At 41.3% G+C, this 18,751-nt stretch overlaps 2 protein-coding genes across 2 annotated transcripts in view; both read left to right on the top strand.

Annotated features, from left to right (window-relative positions):
* The first annotated feature begins 1,824 nt into the window (after positions 1-1,824).
* The window catches only part of LOC135699761 (protein rotatin homolog), a 28,027-nt gene continuing 11,100 nt past the window's right edge, over positions 1,825-18,751 (top strand). Inside the window, exons 1-5 of the mRNA XM_065220084.1 lie at positions 1,825-1,954; positions 2,018-2,208; positions 2,273-3,621; positions 3,682-3,777; positions 3,835-4,021. Of these exons, the coding sequence (XP_065076156.1) occupies positions 1,915-1,954; positions 2,018-2,208; positions 2,273-3,621; positions 3,682-3,777; positions 3,835-4,021 (1,863 nt within the window). The 5' untranslated portion in view covers positions 1,825-1,914. The remainder of the gene's footprint in view (positions 1,955-2,017; positions 2,209-2,272; positions 3,622-3,681; positions 3,778-3,834; positions 4,022-18,751) is intronic.
* Positions 17,254-18,260, top strand: LOC135699510 (uncharacterized). Its single transcript, XM_065219792.1, has 2 exons — positions 17,254-17,334; positions 17,399-18,260. The coding sequence occupies exon 2, from the start codon at positions 17,432-17,434 to the stop codon at positions 18,245-18,247; it is 816 nt and encodes a 271-aa protein (XP_065075864.1). The 5' UTR covers positions 17,254-17,334; positions 17,399-17,431; the 3' UTR covers positions 18,248-18,260.

Raw genomic sequence — 18,751 nt, 5'->3', positions numbered from 1 at the left:
TCAATGATTTTACCATGCACAAATCAATAATAGCTTTCTTCAGAGGCGTTAGTTCATTAGCTACAACATAAATCCTATTAGAGCGTATTGTATGAATATATACGCTCATTGTTCTCAAAACAAAAGAAGCGCTCCAAGCAAATCCCCTTTTTATCCGTAGGACGAAGGAAATCTAATGGCGTTTCAATGCGTTTGGACGGAATTAAAACTCGTAGGACGGATTTAGAATCAAGAAGCAGTATTACATTTAAACAATATCTCAACAATTTGTGACTCTTTATCAAATCCAATCGTACGTATGGAAAGGTGAATACATTTAGAAGTCATCTTTGACAGAAAAATTAATTTTTTTATCAATCCCGCTCAAAAAAGAGACGTAAAGCGCAAGTTGTGCTTAGTAGGACGGAAATTAGATCAAAAATCCTATGCTGAACCCATTTCAGCAAACTGTTTTGCTGAAATTCAAAATTTAAATTTGGTGTGTAGAAACCCCTTGGATTTAACTAGAAATACTCAGAGGGAGAGATAGGTGGAGAAAACAAAACAAAATTCGGCAGCAGGGATTTGTTCCTAAATTATCTTGCAACCCTTGCTAGAAGCTACCCGCATAAGCGCGAACCATAAATTGACCTTACCTAAAATGGTTATAAATTGTTTATAATCCCTGCTAAACTTCAACTGAAATGGTTATGGAACTTTACATGAACGTTTAATGATAAAGTTTTAACCTTAAGTATTATAGTTTTTTGGAAGTGGACTTTACAAATAATGGGTTGTTAAGAACCATTACCATTCAAAATTCTTGTTTTCTCCATACATTTTCGGAAAGAAAACTATACTAAAACCTTTTAACTTATGGTTTGAGAACATTAATGTTAATGGTTATGGTAACCAGTAAGGTCCATGAATAGTTTTGTAACATCGATCAACTTTATGTGGAATATATCGCGAATTGGTTGCCTGTAAATTACTGATTACCAATTCACGATATATTTCACGTAAAGTTGAGCGATAATACAAAACCATTAATGGACCTTACTGACTACCATAACCATAACCATTAATGTTCTCAAACCATAACTAAAAACGTTCTAATATAGTTCTCTTTCCGAAAATGTATGGAGAAAACAAGAATTTGGAATGGTAATGGTTCTTAACAACCCATTGTTTGTAAAGTCCGTTTCCAAAAAACCATAATACATAAGGTTAAAACCTTATCACACAAACGTTCATGTAAAGTTCCATAACCATTTCAGTTGAAGTTTAGCAGGGATTATAAATAATTTATAACCATTATCGGTAAGGTCATGTGATGGTTCGCGTTTATGCGTGTAGTATTTTTACCCGATTTACGTGCAAAATAATAATTGATTGCATCGTAATATTTTGCACATTTCTTGTTGCCATTCATTAACCAACGAAGATCAATTAATCAATAGAGTTAGAATATTATTTTTGGTTTCAAAAACTAGTTGAATTTGAGAAGCACACAAAACATAGAGGTGATTGAATTTCTGTTCGATTGCAATACTCTCAAATTTATTCTAGTAAAAATAAGAAATCGCCGAAAAAAATTTAATTAGAATGTTCGATTGGCTCAGATTTTGACTGTTCATTTAGCTCAAAACATTCTCTCCGCCCATCTCTCCCTCTGAGTATTTCTTGATTTAACGTAGCTTTTAAACTATTTAGATTTGAAAATCTTTAGAGTGTACTTTACTTCAAAATAGGCTCTTTTTTACCCATTAATGGTTTCTTTCCAGTTACAGTGTCGATCAGTAGCGAGAAACGTCAAAGTAAAAAGCCGGTTTTTATTTTGTTTGCATCTTTTCCAACGGCCGTTTACGATTATGTTTACAACTTGTGAATTTGTGAATTTATTACTGTAATATTTCCATGAAATAGACCAACAAAATGACACTTGTAATTAGCAGTGATATGTTGGCAAAGTTATGTAAGTACTCATTAGTGAATATTGTTTCTTAGAACCTACATTTAAGAATGCATCCCATCTCAGCTCACGAAATCCTGGAAATCCGAGTCCGAACGCTGCATGACATCGAAAACAAAGTCAAACGGGCCCTGTGGGAACATGAGGACATCAAATTCAACCCCTCTTCGCTGGTGAAAAATCTGATCCGTTGGTTCGGAAACGTTCCCATCTGCGAGGAGGCTGCAGTGCTAGAACTGATGTCGTTGCTTCTTGCGGTGAGAATTTACAATCGAAAATTTATTCCGAATATGTCCATGAAAGGTCTACTGGATTTTTCAGAGTCACCATGGTTCGAGCATTGTTAACTATTTCACCAGCAAACGATTAATAACCGAGATGGGAAAAGTAAAATACCTGGTTGGTTCAAAGTCAGAACTTATGGAACTCGTGGACAACATCATTCAGTTGGTAAACGACTTTAAAGAAACAGAACGATCTAGAAATCCTGAAAGCATTGCCGAGAGCCTTGCAAGTTTGAAAATCGAATGCGTCGATCTGACGGATTCGCCCCGACAAAGTCTGAGCGTCAATCAAGCAAAAGGTCCAAACTATTACACCAAATGTTGGGAAGTTCCTCCGCCTCCTGACGCTAAAGTATTTAAAGATCTCAACGAGTCGTTGCATCCTCAAGGGGATGAGAAAGTTATCAAACACGCCTTCAGCTATCTGGTACGTTCCATCAACGACTACCCCCCGGAGTTCTTTCTACAACCTCCGTACGTTTTACATTCTCTAATTCGCCTACTGGATGCGAAACGGGCAAGTTTGAGGACTACGATCGAGATGTTCCACCGACTAACCATTTCGATTCAGAAGCGTTTGAAATCACTACAGTTGACTAGTATGTACATCTACCAGGATACAAAAAAACAATGCCTAGAAGAAACCAGTAAAGTCCAAATATCAGTATCTGCTTTCGCGCATGAATTGTTCCTTTTGGGAATCAACAGCCTGAAAGAAGTGTCTGATGACATCGACGTACAAGTGTCAAATAAAATTGTGAATCTGCTACATGAACTCCTAGAACTGACGATCGTCCAACCACTGGAAGAGTTTCAATTCCGCGAGATACGCCACGAACTGGGTTATCTGGCGAAGCATTTCCGGCAGAGTTGGGAATCCAACAGCAAGAGCTTTGCCATCAGGACAAAGTACCTGGTCACAATCAACATCCTTTCTCGTCTTCTTCAAATTTACAGCGACACACAATCGCACGAATCCGCAGATCAGCATGCGCCCTTGAATGACACCTGCTTCCCACACAAACCTCGTTACAACCCGACAGAATTCGAAACCATGAACTCGACCAACCAACGGCGGATAATCGAATACGAGGACCAAATTTGGCTCCATGAACTGCAGATAGCGGCTCTAGATTATCCCATGAAGCACATCTATCCATCAATTCATGGACCAGTGCTGGAGCTGGCGCTAAAGTCGGATAGCAATCGAAAAATGCAAATTCTTCTCGGGGCTGATGAGATACTCGCTCCAGCTATTGCAATTCTTCGGCAACCGACTGCCCTGACGGATGAGGAACTAGTCATGAACGGGCTAAATGCGATCGATTCGCTGTATCTGCATCGTTCGATAGGGTTGGTGAAGCTATTGATCCGAGCGGTGGGAAAGTGAGTTCCCGAAAGAAAAATGTCTTGTTTAAACAATTAAAATACTATTCTCCTTTACAGCTGCCACGGGTACTTCGAAGGCAATTACAAGCTCAGAGATGCTGCTGAAAAACTCATTCTCCGCTTACTATCACATTCGGATGAGCGCATCAAAAGGTAACATTATCTACAGGAATTCGAAAAAAAAGGAAACTTCATTTTGAACCATTTCAGCGCTGCTTACGATCAGTGCAATGTCGTTATGAAGGACTTCATTAGTTCGCTGGACGAGGGAGCCATACTGACGCATCGCAAAGGAATGCCCAAGGCGGAGGGTAAGCTTGCGTCCCTTGGCATACCCTTGTCGGTGGAAATTCTCATCGAAGTCATCTGCTTCGGGTACTGCAGTGCGAATAGGAAGGTAGGTGACTTCTTGTCTAAATAATTCTGACTTGGAAAACCGATACTATTGGCCTGACTTGACGCAATTTTCGATAGATTTTGATACCACCGAAGTTCTTTACACCACTCTAAAGCCTTCTAGACAATCTTAACAGCTTTGAATTTCGCAGACCCTCTCCAAAGTTCATTGAACCTATCTGTAGTTGACCGAACCGCTCAAAAGTTCTTCTAATTTTCAAGCTTCTTCCCCGATCCTCGCCGAAGTCCTTTGAGATATTTTAGAAACTAATAATCGCAGATTTTCTTTCTTTCAACCTTGAGCGGTTAACCTTTCGTCTGTGCCAAAAAATTACTTTGTCTGTACCTTGGGATCAATTTGACCCAAATTCAAATTGTCATATCGCAGCGAAGGTTCAACGGATTTTTGAAATTTCAAATGCTTTGTAAAGTAAATTTAATTCAGTTTAAATGAACAAACTTTATTTAAAGAGGCGGATCTCTCATAGTGAGGGGCCATTGTAAAAATATACCAATGAAGGGCATATTTTGATGATGATGTTTACTGCCCATAAAAGCATTACTGTCCCATATGAATAGGAAATCAAGCAAAGATGGGACAATTATGCGAGTATCGGCAGTTTATATCACGAGATCTCAACCAAATAGGACGTTGCTTCCTAGTGCAAAGATATTCAAGAATACAAACTCTTCGAAACTATGCAATGTGTATGAAATAATTGACTCACTAGATGGCGCATAAACGAAAATGATGAAGTTCTTATATACACATTATATAACGCTATCTACAGATCCTGCTCATATGGATGGATCCCGTCTTCAGCAAAGTTGTTTAGATGGACAGGACCTATCTTAAGGTCAAGGGTTTAGTTCATAAATAACTCACCAGGCAGCGCTAGTGCGACATTAATTTTGAACTGTTCACCCTAACTTAGTGTATGAAATAGATAGAAGATTCAGTAACGTTGTTCATATGGACAAGACCTATCCTAAGGTAAAGAGTTCAGCTCATAATTTGCTCACCAGGTGGCGCTAATGTGACACAATTTTCCTTGTTTGCCATAACTTAACGTATGGACTAAATAGAAGTTTTCCGTCTTCGGTAAAGTTGTTCAAGTGGACAAGACCTATCCTAAGGTCAGCGTTTTAGTTCAGAATTAACCCACCAGGCAGCGCTTGTGTTACATTCATTTTGAATTGTTTGCCCTAACTTAATATCCTGACTACATAGAAGGTTCCCGCCCTCGGCAATGTTCTTCAGATGAACAAGACCTATATAATGGCTAAGAATTCAACTCAGAATTAACTCGCCAGGCAGCACTAGTGTGACATTCAAGTTTCATTGTTTGCCCTAACTTAACATATGGACTAGCTAGAAGGTTTCCGTCTTGTTAAAGTTGTTCAGATGGACAAGACCTATCATAGACTATTGATGATCAAGTGACTGATATGAACCGTATCTTATTGTTGAGAGAACATTTTACTTTTTGGCTCAGCTCTGTGGTACTATCTTCGGTCCCAAGCTAATTGATGCACCCCTCGAAACATAGGAAAATCCACGAACCCCTCATTTTATCTGTCAAACTTTCATAGCGAATCAAAACAACCATTGTGTAGTACTAGAATTTCGACTAGAATGGGGTCCGTTAATCGATTTGCTTAGGACCAATAGTGTATGTTGAAGCGTAGAGGAGACGAAAAAAGTGAGAAAGCGTTGAAAGTGTATGAGAAAACGCAGAAGAAGAAAAGTGTGGTGTGTCACAACTGCCAGAGAGTTGGACACAAGAAGAAAGATTGTCGAGTGAAACCGAAACTAGACGAAGATGTTCGGGACGATTCGAGGTCATCCAGGAATGCACAGGCCAAAGTGGCAACACACGCGGAAGAAGAAGAAGAAGCTTTCGCGTTCGCGATCGGTGACTCGACTAGTGAATGGACAATCGATTCTGGTTCGTCGTGGCACATTTGTGCAAATCGTGACTTTTTCGAAACCGTGAAGAAAAGAAGATTGGAAACACCTAGTGTTGTGGTGGTGGCTGACGGCCGCAAGTGTCCGGTGGAAGGCGAAGGAACGTGCCGGATCTCTTGCCTCGTTGAGAGCCAAGGTATAAAGCAAGTGTTGCTGACTCAGGTGCTTTACGTTCTAGAGATGAAGGCCAATTTGATATCCGTTGGTTGCTTGATCAGGAAGGGAGCTTAGGTGAGTTTTTCTGCTTCTGGTTGTACTATCTCTCGCGAAGGGCTAACAGCAGGCGAGGCTGTGCTTGTCGGTGGCTTGTATTTACTGAGACTGGTGAGCAAGCCAACAGTGGCGGTAGCGAAGAGCCACAACCCGTTGTGCATCCATTAATAGCACCGAAGATTGGGACACCGTGACCCAGAGGCCATACTGGAAATGGAGATAACTGGATTAGCGAACGGTATCCGTATACAACCTTGTGGTATCCGTGCGGTGTGTGAGTGCTGCTTGAAGGGGAAGATGGCGAGGCTTCCGTTTCCCAAACAGGCAGAGCAAAAGTCGACCGCAGTGCTTGATATCATCCACAGCGACGTGTGTGGGCCTATGAATACTCCAACGCCGGGAGGGTGCCGTTATTTCGTATCATTTATAGATGATTTCAGTCGCTACAGCTGGATTTTTTTCCTTCGCAAAAAGTCTGAGACGGAAGATTGCTTCAAACGCTTCGTGTGGATGGCCAAAACGCAGTTCGGAAGGCCACCGAAGGTGCTTCGCTCGGATCAAGGAGGGGAGTATAAGGCTAATTCGTTGCAAGCGTTCTGTGTACAAGAGGGAATATTCCAGCAGTTCACTACGGCGTATACACCACAGCAGAACGGTGTATCGGAGCGCAAAAATCGGGCGCTTGTGGAGATGGGCTGATGCATGCTGCTCGATGCCAACATGGGCTACAAATATTGGGCGGAAGCTGTTAATACTGCCAACTATTTGCAGAACATACTTCCGACAAGGGTCAAAGATACAACTTCTTTCGAGACCGTTTTCAAGAAGAAGCCAGATTTGGAGAATCTTCACGTGTTCGGTTCGCAGGCGTGTGTTCTAGTTCCTTCGGAAAAACGCACCAAGCTGGAACCAAAGGCCGTACGGATGACATTCATCGGGTACTCTTCGCAGCATAAAAGGGGTACCGAATGATTGATTTGAAAACGGACAAGGTCGTCATCCTTATGTAAGATTTCTGAAGCAGGAGCAGTTGGAGATTTTCCGTCCAACAAAGCAGGCTTCGGAGGAATCAGATAGTGTCGTTGAGTTCCCACTAACGGTGTAGAATGAAGTTGGCCCTGAAATTGATGATGAAAATGGAAGTGTATTGAGTGAATATGAAGATGCAGATGAAGAAGATTTCGAAGGTTTTGAAGCAAGTTCATTTTACCGCGGAGACGAGGAACAGGAGGAGCTGCCGGACGGCGAAATGCGTCGGTCGCGGCGTAGTAACTTTGGAGTTCCGCCACAGCGTTATCAGGTTAACGGTCCCGTGAAAGAGTTGTCTGGCGAACCACGTTCTTATCAGGAGGCTGTCAGTGGATCTGAAGAGGAGCAGTGGATTCAAGCAATATTGGATGAACTGGAATCGCTTCGGAAAAATCAAACCTGGGAGGAAACCGATGCACCACCTGGAAGGAAAATCGTAGGATGCCGGATTCACCCAAGTCTACGGTACGGATTTCGATGAAATATTTGCTCCCGTTGCGAAGCAGGTAACCTTTCGAACACTACTTACTATCGCAGCTAGGAGAGGTATGATAGTGAAACATATAGATGTCAAGACCGCGTACCTCAACGGTAATCTAGACGAGCAGATCTATATGCGAGTGCCTCCTGGAGTGAAATCTACGATGAGTAGTACAGTTTGCTTGTTGAAGAAGAGCATATACGGCCTTCGACAATCGGCAAGGATGTGGAACCAGAAAATCGATAGTGTTCTACGACAAATAAGATTCAAACCGTCTGATGCAGACCCCTGTTTGTATGTGCGTCATCGAGGTCAGAAATCGACATTCATATTGCTGTATGTCGATGACATGTTGGTCGCAAGTTCAAGTCAGCAGGAGTACGATGAGATTTTCAGGCGCTTGGGAGCCGAATTCGACCTAACCCAACTTGGAGATGTTCAACAGTTCGTTGGAATACAGGTAGAGAAGAAGAACGATCAGTATTGCCTCAGTCAGAAGGCGTACATTCGGAAATTGGCGGATCGTTTCGGTATGCAGGATGCTAAACCGTCAAAGATCCCCATGGACACAGGTTACATGCAGCAAAAGGAGGAGAGCGATAGACTACCAACCAATGACAAATTTCAAAGTCTCATTGGGGGTTTGCTTTACTTAGCTGTGCATACACGACCAGACATTGCTATTAGCACGTCTATTCTGGGAAGGAAGGTGAGCCAACCCACCGCTGGCGATTGGGTAGAGGCAAAACGTGTGCTTCGTTACCTGGTAGGCAGTGATGGAAATGACTCGCGAACTTTTCCCTTGGTGAACTTCGTGAAATATCGCGAACTTTTCCAACACTGCTGGTAGGTACTTGTGATTTGAAACTGTACGTTGGTGGAGAAGGAGATCTTGAGGGCTGTGCGGATGCTGATTGGGCCGGAAACATTACCGACCGGAAGTCCAACTCTGGTTATATGTTTCGACTTGGTAACGGTACAATATCTTGGACTGCAAGGAAACAAGCTTGTGTGGCGCTTTCGTCTACAGAAGCGGAATACATATCGCTATCCGAGAGTTGTCAAGAGTTGCAGTGGATATTAAAACTCATGAAGAACTTTGGTGAGGAAGTTAAGCAGCCTGTAAGAATTTACGAGGACAATCAGAGCTGCATTAAACTACTGAAGCAAGACGGAGGAGCTAAACGGTCCAAGCACGTGGACACCAGATACCACTTCGTTCGTGACATGGCTGAGCAGAAGAAGATTGACGTCGTCTACTGTCCATCAGAAGACATGTTAGCGGACGCGCTGACTAAGCCGTTGGCACGAGTCAAGCTGGAGATATTACGTGAACGGATTGGCCTGCGAATGGGTCGTTGAGGAGGAGTGATGGCGTATACCTTACGCTGAAACTGGCAACACGTATTCGCAGAGCGGCAACCACGCAGTGTGACAACCGTCGAGAATAAAGTCGAAAGTGAAACGAGAGCGTTTTGTAACAGGAACAGGAAATACATTAGTTGATTTATTAGTTGATTGACTGCGTAACAGTACAAAACCCACCATCTTGGATTTCAAAATGGTGTCGGACATACATTTGCGGTCTCTATACGTCATCCCGGTTCAGAAAATACGCATATTGAAGGTTATTTGACAATATTTCCCAGTTTTCTTCAACCAGAAGCTACCATCTTGCATTTCAAAATGGCGTCAGACATTGATTTCTGGTATATAAACGTCATCCTGATTCCGAAAATACCCATATTGAAGGGTATTTGGCATTATTTCCCAGTTTTTCTATAACCGGAAGCCACCATCTTGGATTTCAAAATGGTGTCAGACATTGATTTTTGGTCTCTAGACATCACTCCGTGTTAGGAGTCAAATGAAAATACACGCGTACACGAGGAAGTAACTTTTTATTATATTTCTCCAATCCAAAGTTTATGACGTACATACATTACTGTGTTGCCAGTTAGTGGGAATCACTACATATCTCCCTTATTTTATTTTAATTAACTTGAAAGAACAACCGATAGGTTGTTCAAGACAGTAATCGTCAATCGTTTGGGTCGCATTACCTGCCGACTTGGTCTCGGCACTCTAGCAGGCTCCTGGTTGATCTCCCCTTCTACGTGCACAGAGGTATCTCGATCCACTGATGTCGGCGAACAGGTTGACGTGCGAAACGTTTCACATGTGATGTGTTGCGCTTATAAGTCTGCCCATCCGGGGTTTCGAGTGTCAAGCTGTTCCCACGTCGGTCGACTACCTTCACAGGTGTAGGCAGGAATTTGGAATCAAGCTTGTTTGCGGCAACATGTTCTTCATTAGCACTTCATCCCCAACAGACACCGATGATTCTTTCGCACCAGCTTTTTGGTCTCGGTAAGTTTTTGCTTGGTACTTCAACATTCGATCCCTATCACGCATCTTATGGTCATCTAAAACTTGCATTTGGAAATGCGGGATCAAGTCTCGGAATCTTCTTCCGAACATTGACTGCGCCGGTGGAACACCTGTTACGGAATGTGGAGTCACAGAGTACATATACAGGTATTCTTGTAGAGCTTCTTTCCAGTCGATGTTCTTCTGTTTGCTAATTTTCAGCACTTTTAGGCAGGGTTCCTTCCATTCATTTTGGCTAAAAAACTGTTTTATTAAATTATAGAATAATAAGATATTATGATGATATTTTGTATGTGTAAGTAACAAGAAAAGATTGTAATGTTTGTGTTTGACGCATAAAACCTGCAAATTTAGCTTTGGCAGAGTCACAATGAGCGATTTTCTAATCGTCTCTTCGCGAAGAGTGAAGAGCGAAGAGTGGGTGAGATAAATGACAAAATCGCTTATTGCGACTCTCGTGTACCAAAATTGGCAGGTATTATGTGTCAAACACAAACTTCACAGTCTTTTCTTGTTGCTTACGCAAACAAAATTTTACTATAATATCTTACTATTCCATAATTTAATAAAACATTTTTTTACCCAAAATGAATGGAAGGCACCCTGCTTTTAGGATCGATCGGTTTTGTCGTTCGACGTAGTGTGAGTCAGCTTGATGCCATGGTCCAAACAATAGTTTTTCATCTCTTCGCTTGGAAAATGTCTAGCATTGTCGAATGCCAGTACTAGCGGAAGTCCCATTCTCCCTCAAAAAACGAATCACGTCACGTGAGGTTGTTCGAGTTATCCGTTCCGTCAAAACGTATCGGCTGTAGAGGTCAATCAGCACAAATATGTAAATGTTATCCGGTAGCGGATAACTGTTATCATCTGCCAGATGAACCCACGGAGCGACAAGGAAAGTCCCGATGATGCAACTAGTTGACAGTTAAAACACTCTCGGCAAGTTTTCTCCACGTCAGCGTCCATGCCGGGCCACCAAACCGCAATCCTCATTCTACGGTTCATCTTCTCACGCCCTGGGTGACCGGTGTGCGCCAATGTTAGAACCGTTTTTCGTAGTGTTGCTGGAATAACAACTCTAGACCCCCTCAGCAGTACTTCATTTGCAAAGCATAGTTCACCCTTGAACGGTGCGTACCGTTTCAAATTACCTTCACAGTTTTCATCAATTAGAGCTTTTCGAACCTTTTGTATCTCCGGATCCTCTTGCGAGCACTGTATCATAGAGGCAACTCTAAGACTAGAAGGTCCCGAAATAACGTGCTCAACTTTTTGGCTCAGCTCTGGTACTCTCTTCGGTCCCAAGTTAATCGATTCATCCCTCGAAACATAGGAAAAACCAATAACCCCTCATTTTATCTGTCAAACTTTCAAAGCGAATCAAAACAAACAGTGCGTAGTACTAGAATTTCGACTAGAATGGGGTACGTTAATCGTTTGCTTAGGACCAATAGGCTAGTCAAGTAGTGAGCCAATTTAAAATCGTTAGTTTCGTATTGATTGTTGACTGTATCACCTGGTCCATCGTCACTGCTACCGGCATGCTAACCTCCGCGATAGCGTATAGTGCTGCCTCCGCGTCTTTGTCGAACTTTTTGCTTCTCAATTCTTCTGGCAGCCGTGATACCAACAATCAATACGAAACTAACGATTTTAAATTGGATCACTACTTGACTAGCCTATTGGTCCCGAGCAAACGATTAACGTACCCCATTCTAGTCGAAATTCTAGTACTACGCAATGTTTGTTTTGATTCGCTATGAAAGTTTGACAGATAAAATGAGGGGTTATTGGTTTTTCCTATGTTTCGAGGGGTGAATCGATTAGCTTGGGACCGAAGAGAGTACCAGAGCTGAGCCAAAAAGTTGAGCACGTTATTTCGGGACCTTCTAGTCTTAGAGTTACCTCTATGGTGATACCGTCAAACTTTCCCTGGAATTTTCTTCTACCTCACCTTGGAAGTTTCTTCAGCCTTCACTCGAATTATTCTTTCATCTTCTCCCGCCAATTTTTTCAACTTTTCCAGAACTGGATGTTATCAGATTTTTATTGCGGATTCACACTAGCTGCAGGAACATTTAAGAAGTTCTGAAACTTCAGAAAAGTCCAGACTTTTGTGTAAGTTTCGATAAATTAAAGACAGTTTCAATAACTTCTGTTAAAACTTGAAAACCCGGAAATTTCTCAGAAAAGTTCAGTGAACTCCAGCATAAAAAATATTTTGAAAACTTCACAAGTCCCAAGAACTTCAGGGAAATTTAATTTCATAAACTTTAGTGAAGCTCAGAGAATGCCAGCACAGATCAATTAATTAATGAAATTGCTGAAATTATAAAGGAGTTCCGAGAAACTCAGGCAATTTTCTAAAACTTCAGCATTGTCCTGAGGGCTCATACAAACTTAAGAAACGTAATGGAAGTTACATGAACATTAGAACATTGGGAGAACATTGTATGGGAAGTTCTATGCTTTTTAATGGCAGTGTCGATAACTTTTAAAAATTAATAAAAAATGGGAAGATCACAGAACTTCAATGCTGATGTTACAATAAATTCAAGAAAATTGTGAGAGCACTTAAGAGATTTCATAATCTTCAAGAAAAACCAGAGATCTTCAAAGATGATAAAAGATATTCCGGTAGTCTTTTTATAATCAGGGAAGCTCCGAGCACTTCGAGGATAACCAGAGAACTCATAAACAGCCTCTAATTTCAGGAAAATTACAAAAACTTTTAAGGAATTTCGAGGAGTTATGGAATATTCCTAAGTGTATTTCAGGAATGCTCCGAAAACTTCAGGGAAATTGCCGAGTCTTCTGGGATGTTTTGTGAATATCAGGAAAATTTTCTGGATCATTAGAACATCCCCCAGGAATCTCTTTCTTCCGGAATTATGTCCTTGTTTCTTTCGACTGTTCCGTAAGCGCTCTGGCTTCTGACTTTCTTCAGATGTTTCTTCCAATCTACCTTAGAAAGTTTCTGGCAGCGTCTCCAGGAAATTTCTTTCGTCTGCTCCAGGAAGTTCAATTATTTCTCCAAGAAACTTTTTTTCATCTTCTTCTGGAAGTTTGACCAGCCAAAGCCAAAGTTTTTTTTTTGTTCGACTTCTATTGGAAGATTTTTCCGAGTTTCTTCTGGCTTTTCCTGCAAATAGCTACTTCTGAAAATTTACTTCCGATTTCCGAAACTTTTCTGGCTTCCTTTAGATGTGAAAGCCGATTTTTTCCGATAGTTTATTTAAATTATCGCCACAAGTTTCTCAATTCATGTCTTGGAAGTTTCCCGGATGTTTTTCCAACTTCTCTTAGAACTTTCCTTGAACTTCATCCAGGAGAGCTTTTGTGGTCTTTCTCTGGATGTTTTTTCGGCTTCGTTCAGAAGCTAATTCAAACATTCCCCGAAACATTCAAACATTCCCCGAATTTCCGATCATTGTACAAAAGATAAAATGTTGCTTTGATTAACGGCTTTCTAAGTCTTAATATACTGCAACGACTACGATGTAATCTGCTCGATATTTCGGCCATGGGTTGTGGCCTTTTTCAAGTGAAAATATTGTTTGGCGTTATTGCAAATAGTTTAGTCGTTGTTGCGGCTAATTTTCCATATTTTGGTTCCATTAAATTATATTTAATTGAAAAAAAAAATGCTTTCTCACAATTTTGATCACCACTTGAGGACAACAATAATTTAAACATTAAATTTAAAAAAAAATAAAGACTATTTTAAGACTGAGAGAGCCGTTAAACAAAGCAAATCCCCTCAAGTCCCAGTCGTCACCATCGTTAAAATTTTCGCTTTCAGAAACGGCAAAAATCCAAAATTAATTAAATAGTAAATACCGATAAATACCGATTTTTTAATACCTTTGATACCGTTAAGCTTTAAAACAATCTGGCAACGCTGCCTGTTAGGTACATTTGGAACCGCTCTGTCGCCCAAGCGTCTTTCTCTAGCGTCGAGTATTTTTGCTCCGTATTTGTTAAGCTTTTGCTTGCGTAACTAATCACTCGAGGTTCTTTGTGGATAATCTGCACCAAGACGGCTCCTAACCAATTTCCACTGGCATCAGTCATACGCAGCGTGCGATTCTGTGGACTGTAGTATCCAAGATGCTTAGGGTTAGCTAGAGAAGATTTGATTCTTTTGAAGCACTGTTGTCGTTCTCCAGTCCATTCAAATTTGGCGGCCTTGATTGTCATCTGCCGTAGCGTACTCGACATTTCTGAAAGATTTGGAATGAACTTGCCAACAAAGCATGCGGATACCGAAAAGACATGGATGGCACTTATCTTATCGTTCATTGGCAGTATGCACGTTGGTCCCCGGTTCATGAGTTGATGAGTCGATAGGTAGGGTCCAGGTGTGGGAGCTGCCTCCCTGGCGTCGGTAGCATTGGTGCTCAGCACGGAAAACAAGATCGACGGAAAACAAATCAAGGAAAAAAAAAATAAATTGGCAGTATGCCTTGCTCTGACAGGGTGTGACCCATGAAGTTTACGGACCTCTTTCCAAACTCACACTTCTTGGTGTTGACCGTCAATCCATGTTCGTCAAGCAGCTTTAGAACTAGTTGGACTATGGCGTCATGTTCTTCGCATATATAAGAATGTCGTCGATAAATATTCGAATTCCTTTTAGGCCTTTCAAGATCCGCTCAATTTCCCGCGGAGCAGTTCATACCAAACATTAGACGCTTGTAACGGTAGTATGCGAACGGAGTCACGAAGGTTGTTATTTCTCGGGAACCTGGATCCAATTCGATTAGGTGAAAAGCTTTCACCAGATCAATCTTCGAAAAATACTTGCAACCGTCTAGATGAGGCATTATTTCGTCGAATGTTGGTAACGGATGTCGTTCGGGGATTATAGCTTTGTTAGCCATACGCATGTCAACACACAGGCGTACACTTTTCCCTCCATCTTTCGGCGTGACTACCAAAGGTGATGCCCATGTAATATTCAACGGCGCCAGTTCTATTACATCCTGCTTTAATAGATCATTCAGCTTTTGTTCAACTACGTCCTGTAGGGGAATCGGTAAACGCCTGCATGGTAAGGTAACAAATTAGATTTGCTGTACTCCATCTTCTTTTACGCAACTAGTGCGAGACACTGTTTATCTTCACGTTTGTTTTGGCTCCTCTTCACAGAAATCTTTCCCTTCGTCGAAAAACCCCTAGTGTCGGATGCGTTTTCCGTCTTGCTTTCAGCTCGTCTGCCGTCCTTGTCACAAAGGCGCCGATTTGAGGTTATACCACAGACAAACAGACATAACACTCGCAAGTTTTTCATCCAACAAGCATTTAACGGTCAATTAATAAGTATCGTAGTTGGTAGTACCGTTTGTAGTAGAGTTTGACGCTTACACACTACCGCCATCTGTTCAGTGTACTACCCACCACAGTGTACTTAACAGAGGGCGGTAATGTTTTAGCGACGATGAGAAATACATTGAGAAATATTCAATGTGTTATGTCTGTTTGTCTGTGGTTATACCCCAAATATTATTTTTGGTTTATTTCTAACGTAAAACCACTATTCCGAATCGTAAACTCACGTTCACCGAATTTAATCTTTGCTCCATTACGTATAGAGCCTTCCGGTTTTCTCCGATCGTCGTCAAAATGTTAGGAGTCGAATGAAAATACACGCGTACACGAGGAAGTAACTTTTTATTATATTTCCCCAATCCAAAGTTTATGACGTACATACATTACTGTGTTGCCAGTTAGTGGGAATCACTACACCCCGATTCCGGAAATACCTATATTGAAGGGTATTTGACAGTATTTCCCAGTTTTCCTATAACCGGGAAGCCGCCATATTGGATTTCAAGATAGCATCGGTCATCGATTTCCGGAGTCTATTGAAGGGTATTTGTCAGACTTCAAAATGATTTCCCGTTCGTTCGCTACCAATATTGTCAATCAAAATTTGTGACAATTGTTTATGAACAACTGTCGATTTGCACAAACATTTTACTCACCTTTTTGGGAACAGTCTAGGGGCACGCAGGCAACGGCTGTAATTAAATTAATTCCATTAACTACTGCTTTAAATACATTAATTACACAATATAGAACATTAACTACTTTTTAACTCCATTAATTACAGTTGAAATTTTGTAATTAAAGTACATTAATTACATTTTCAATACTTTAAATTACATTAATTATGGATAGATAATTTTCGTCAGTACTTCTTCAAAACGCATTAATTACTTTAAGTACTTTTGATTGCATTTTAACTACAACGCACCGGTTCTTTGTATTGCGTGCCCCTCGGGAGCAGTGCAATGGTCTGAACCAAGAACGGTGAACCCGGTTTTGATTTCATAGAATTGAATCATGCACACGGTTCATACAACCGGTGGAAACTAACGGTTTTAAATTGGCTGACTATTTGACTAGCCTAACGTACCCCATTCTATGTGTATTTTTCTATGTTTCGAGGGGTGCATCGATTAGCTTGGGACCAAAGATAGTACCAGAGCTGAGCCAAAAAGCTGAGCACGTTTCTTCGGGACTTTCTGGTCTTAGAGTTACCTCTATGGTTCAGATCTTGTGAACCAAAGCCAAAATTCTAGCACACCGGTTGTCGTTTTTTCAAACTGCGGTTCTGTGCATCAACTCGAAAAGTGGCGGTCGATTTTGATTAAGAACACACCTAATGAAGAAAAAATACCACACCCGAACGATAACCCAAATGATTGAACTATTTAACAAATGGTGTGGATGATATCCTGAACAAGTCCGGCTACACGAAAACTTAACCGAACCGAAAAATAGTCGGTCCGCAGATGATACAGATTCTGGTCGAAGGGGTGAAGAAGAAGGGGTGGGCAATAATTGATTATGAGTTTAGGTAAACATTAAATTAATCACTTAAAAAGATGTGTTTAAATTAATCATCCAATAAATTATTTTTGGCGAATTATGTTGTGTCGCCCATTTTTATCGTAGACACCCTTTATGCATTAAGAGCGATCGCCAGTATAGGAAGATCTAGATCTGTATCTCAATAGATAGAAGCAATAATAAATAATAAATCACCACAAAAGCTTTTATTGCCCTATACGAAATGGAATAACAATAACAGGTCAAGGTTGTGGTTCAGATTGCACCTAGCAGTGAGTTGAGGTGGTACATCAATTTTGTTGCGACACCTAATCGACATCCACGTAGTTCTTTCTAATCCCATCGAAGAAAACGATTTCGATTTTACGCGGTGAGTTTAGATGCTAGGCTAAAATAGTGATCGCAAACTAATTCCTCTATTGTTCGGCGGCCAGATTCAATCAACGATCGAAGCATAACCTTGAAAAATGACTGCCATCTTTGAACGCTACCAAAGGGGAACATCGTTCACCAACTGGGTCGAGCGCCTCGGGTATTTTTTCGAGGCCACCGACGTAATCGATCCCGAAATGCAGAAAGCTTACCTAATCACACTGCTAGATTCCACCGCGTTCAGCGAGCTGAAGGTATTGTGTTCGAACAAGGATCTTAAATTGGTTACTTATGAGGAAATTGTGCAAAGGCTCCAGGACCGGTACGATCGGAAGGATTGCGGTTTGATCCAGCGATACAAGTTTCACAACCGTGTCCAACTGCCGAATGAAGCGGTGCAGGATTTCATAGATGCCGTCAAATTACAGGCTGACCTGTGCAGCTTTGGAAACTTTAAGCAGACGGCGATCGTTGATCGAATAGTGATCGGAATTCGCGACAAGGTTCTGCAGCGGCGGCTTCTGTGCGAGGAAGAGCTCACACTAGCGTCAACGGAGAAGATCATAGCTACGTGGGAGCTGACAGGGCAGAGTAGGGGTCAATCGGTTAAGGAGAGGCTTGGAGTGGTTCGAGTTGGAAGAGCAAGTGTGGGCTACGAAGATCTCACCAAAACCACCAAGAACAAACGGACAAAGGACCAGTCAAATTCGACCTGTGGCTTCTGCGGTAGGTTGGGACACGCTAGGAAACGGTGCTTCGAGTTGAAAGTTTTGACTGAGGAAGGAATGATGGATGTCCGCGCTGGAATGCGTACACCGAAGGGAGTCATCGCCAACAGCACTTCTGATGATGTGAATGAAGCGAACGGAAGCTATTATTGGAAACGCGTCCGGAGCGTTGCCAGCGAGTAATTCGACCGGACGGTTATTGTTTAACGTAATGATGTGAAATTTTAAGTTTTAATTTTTTAACATCTTAATGCGATGTAAATTTATTGAAATAAATAATTGTTTAAATTTTATCAATAAAATGTATCTATATGCCATAAGGGGCTGTCCTTAAAAAACGTACACGGAACGCAAACGCCTATTTTGATTTGATTTCAATGGCACAAATTTTCATGACTAGAAGAACAAGCTATGACATAAATTCCGTTTGTGCTATTTGCTTCCCCTAATAAGGGGAGCATCGTATAAAAAAAAATAAAATGGTATGGTAATTTTGCTTAACGACGTGTTCGGGGTATCATCCAAACCATTTATTGAAAAGTTCGACTACTTGGGTTATCGTTCGTTTATTGTATTTTTATTAGGGCCTCCCTCCCAGGTAAAAACCATTGGTGTTCATATAAATTTCTGGAGACCACTCTCCTAAATTCCTAACCTCAATTTCTGCCAACACTCTGGTAATAATAA

Source organism: Ochlerotatus camptorhynchus, unplaced genomic scaffold (assembly GCF_037179485.1).
Source record: "Ochlerotatus camptorhynchus isolate MF236.1 unplaced genomic scaffold, CSIRO-AGI_Acam_v1.1 ptg000010l, whole genome shotgun sequence".
Classification (NCBI taxonomy): domain Eukaryota; kingdom Metazoa; phylum Arthropoda; class Insecta; order Diptera; family Culicidae; genus Ochlerotatus; species Ochlerotatus camptorhynchus.
This window is presented reverse-complemented; position numbering and strand designations above follow the sequence as displayed.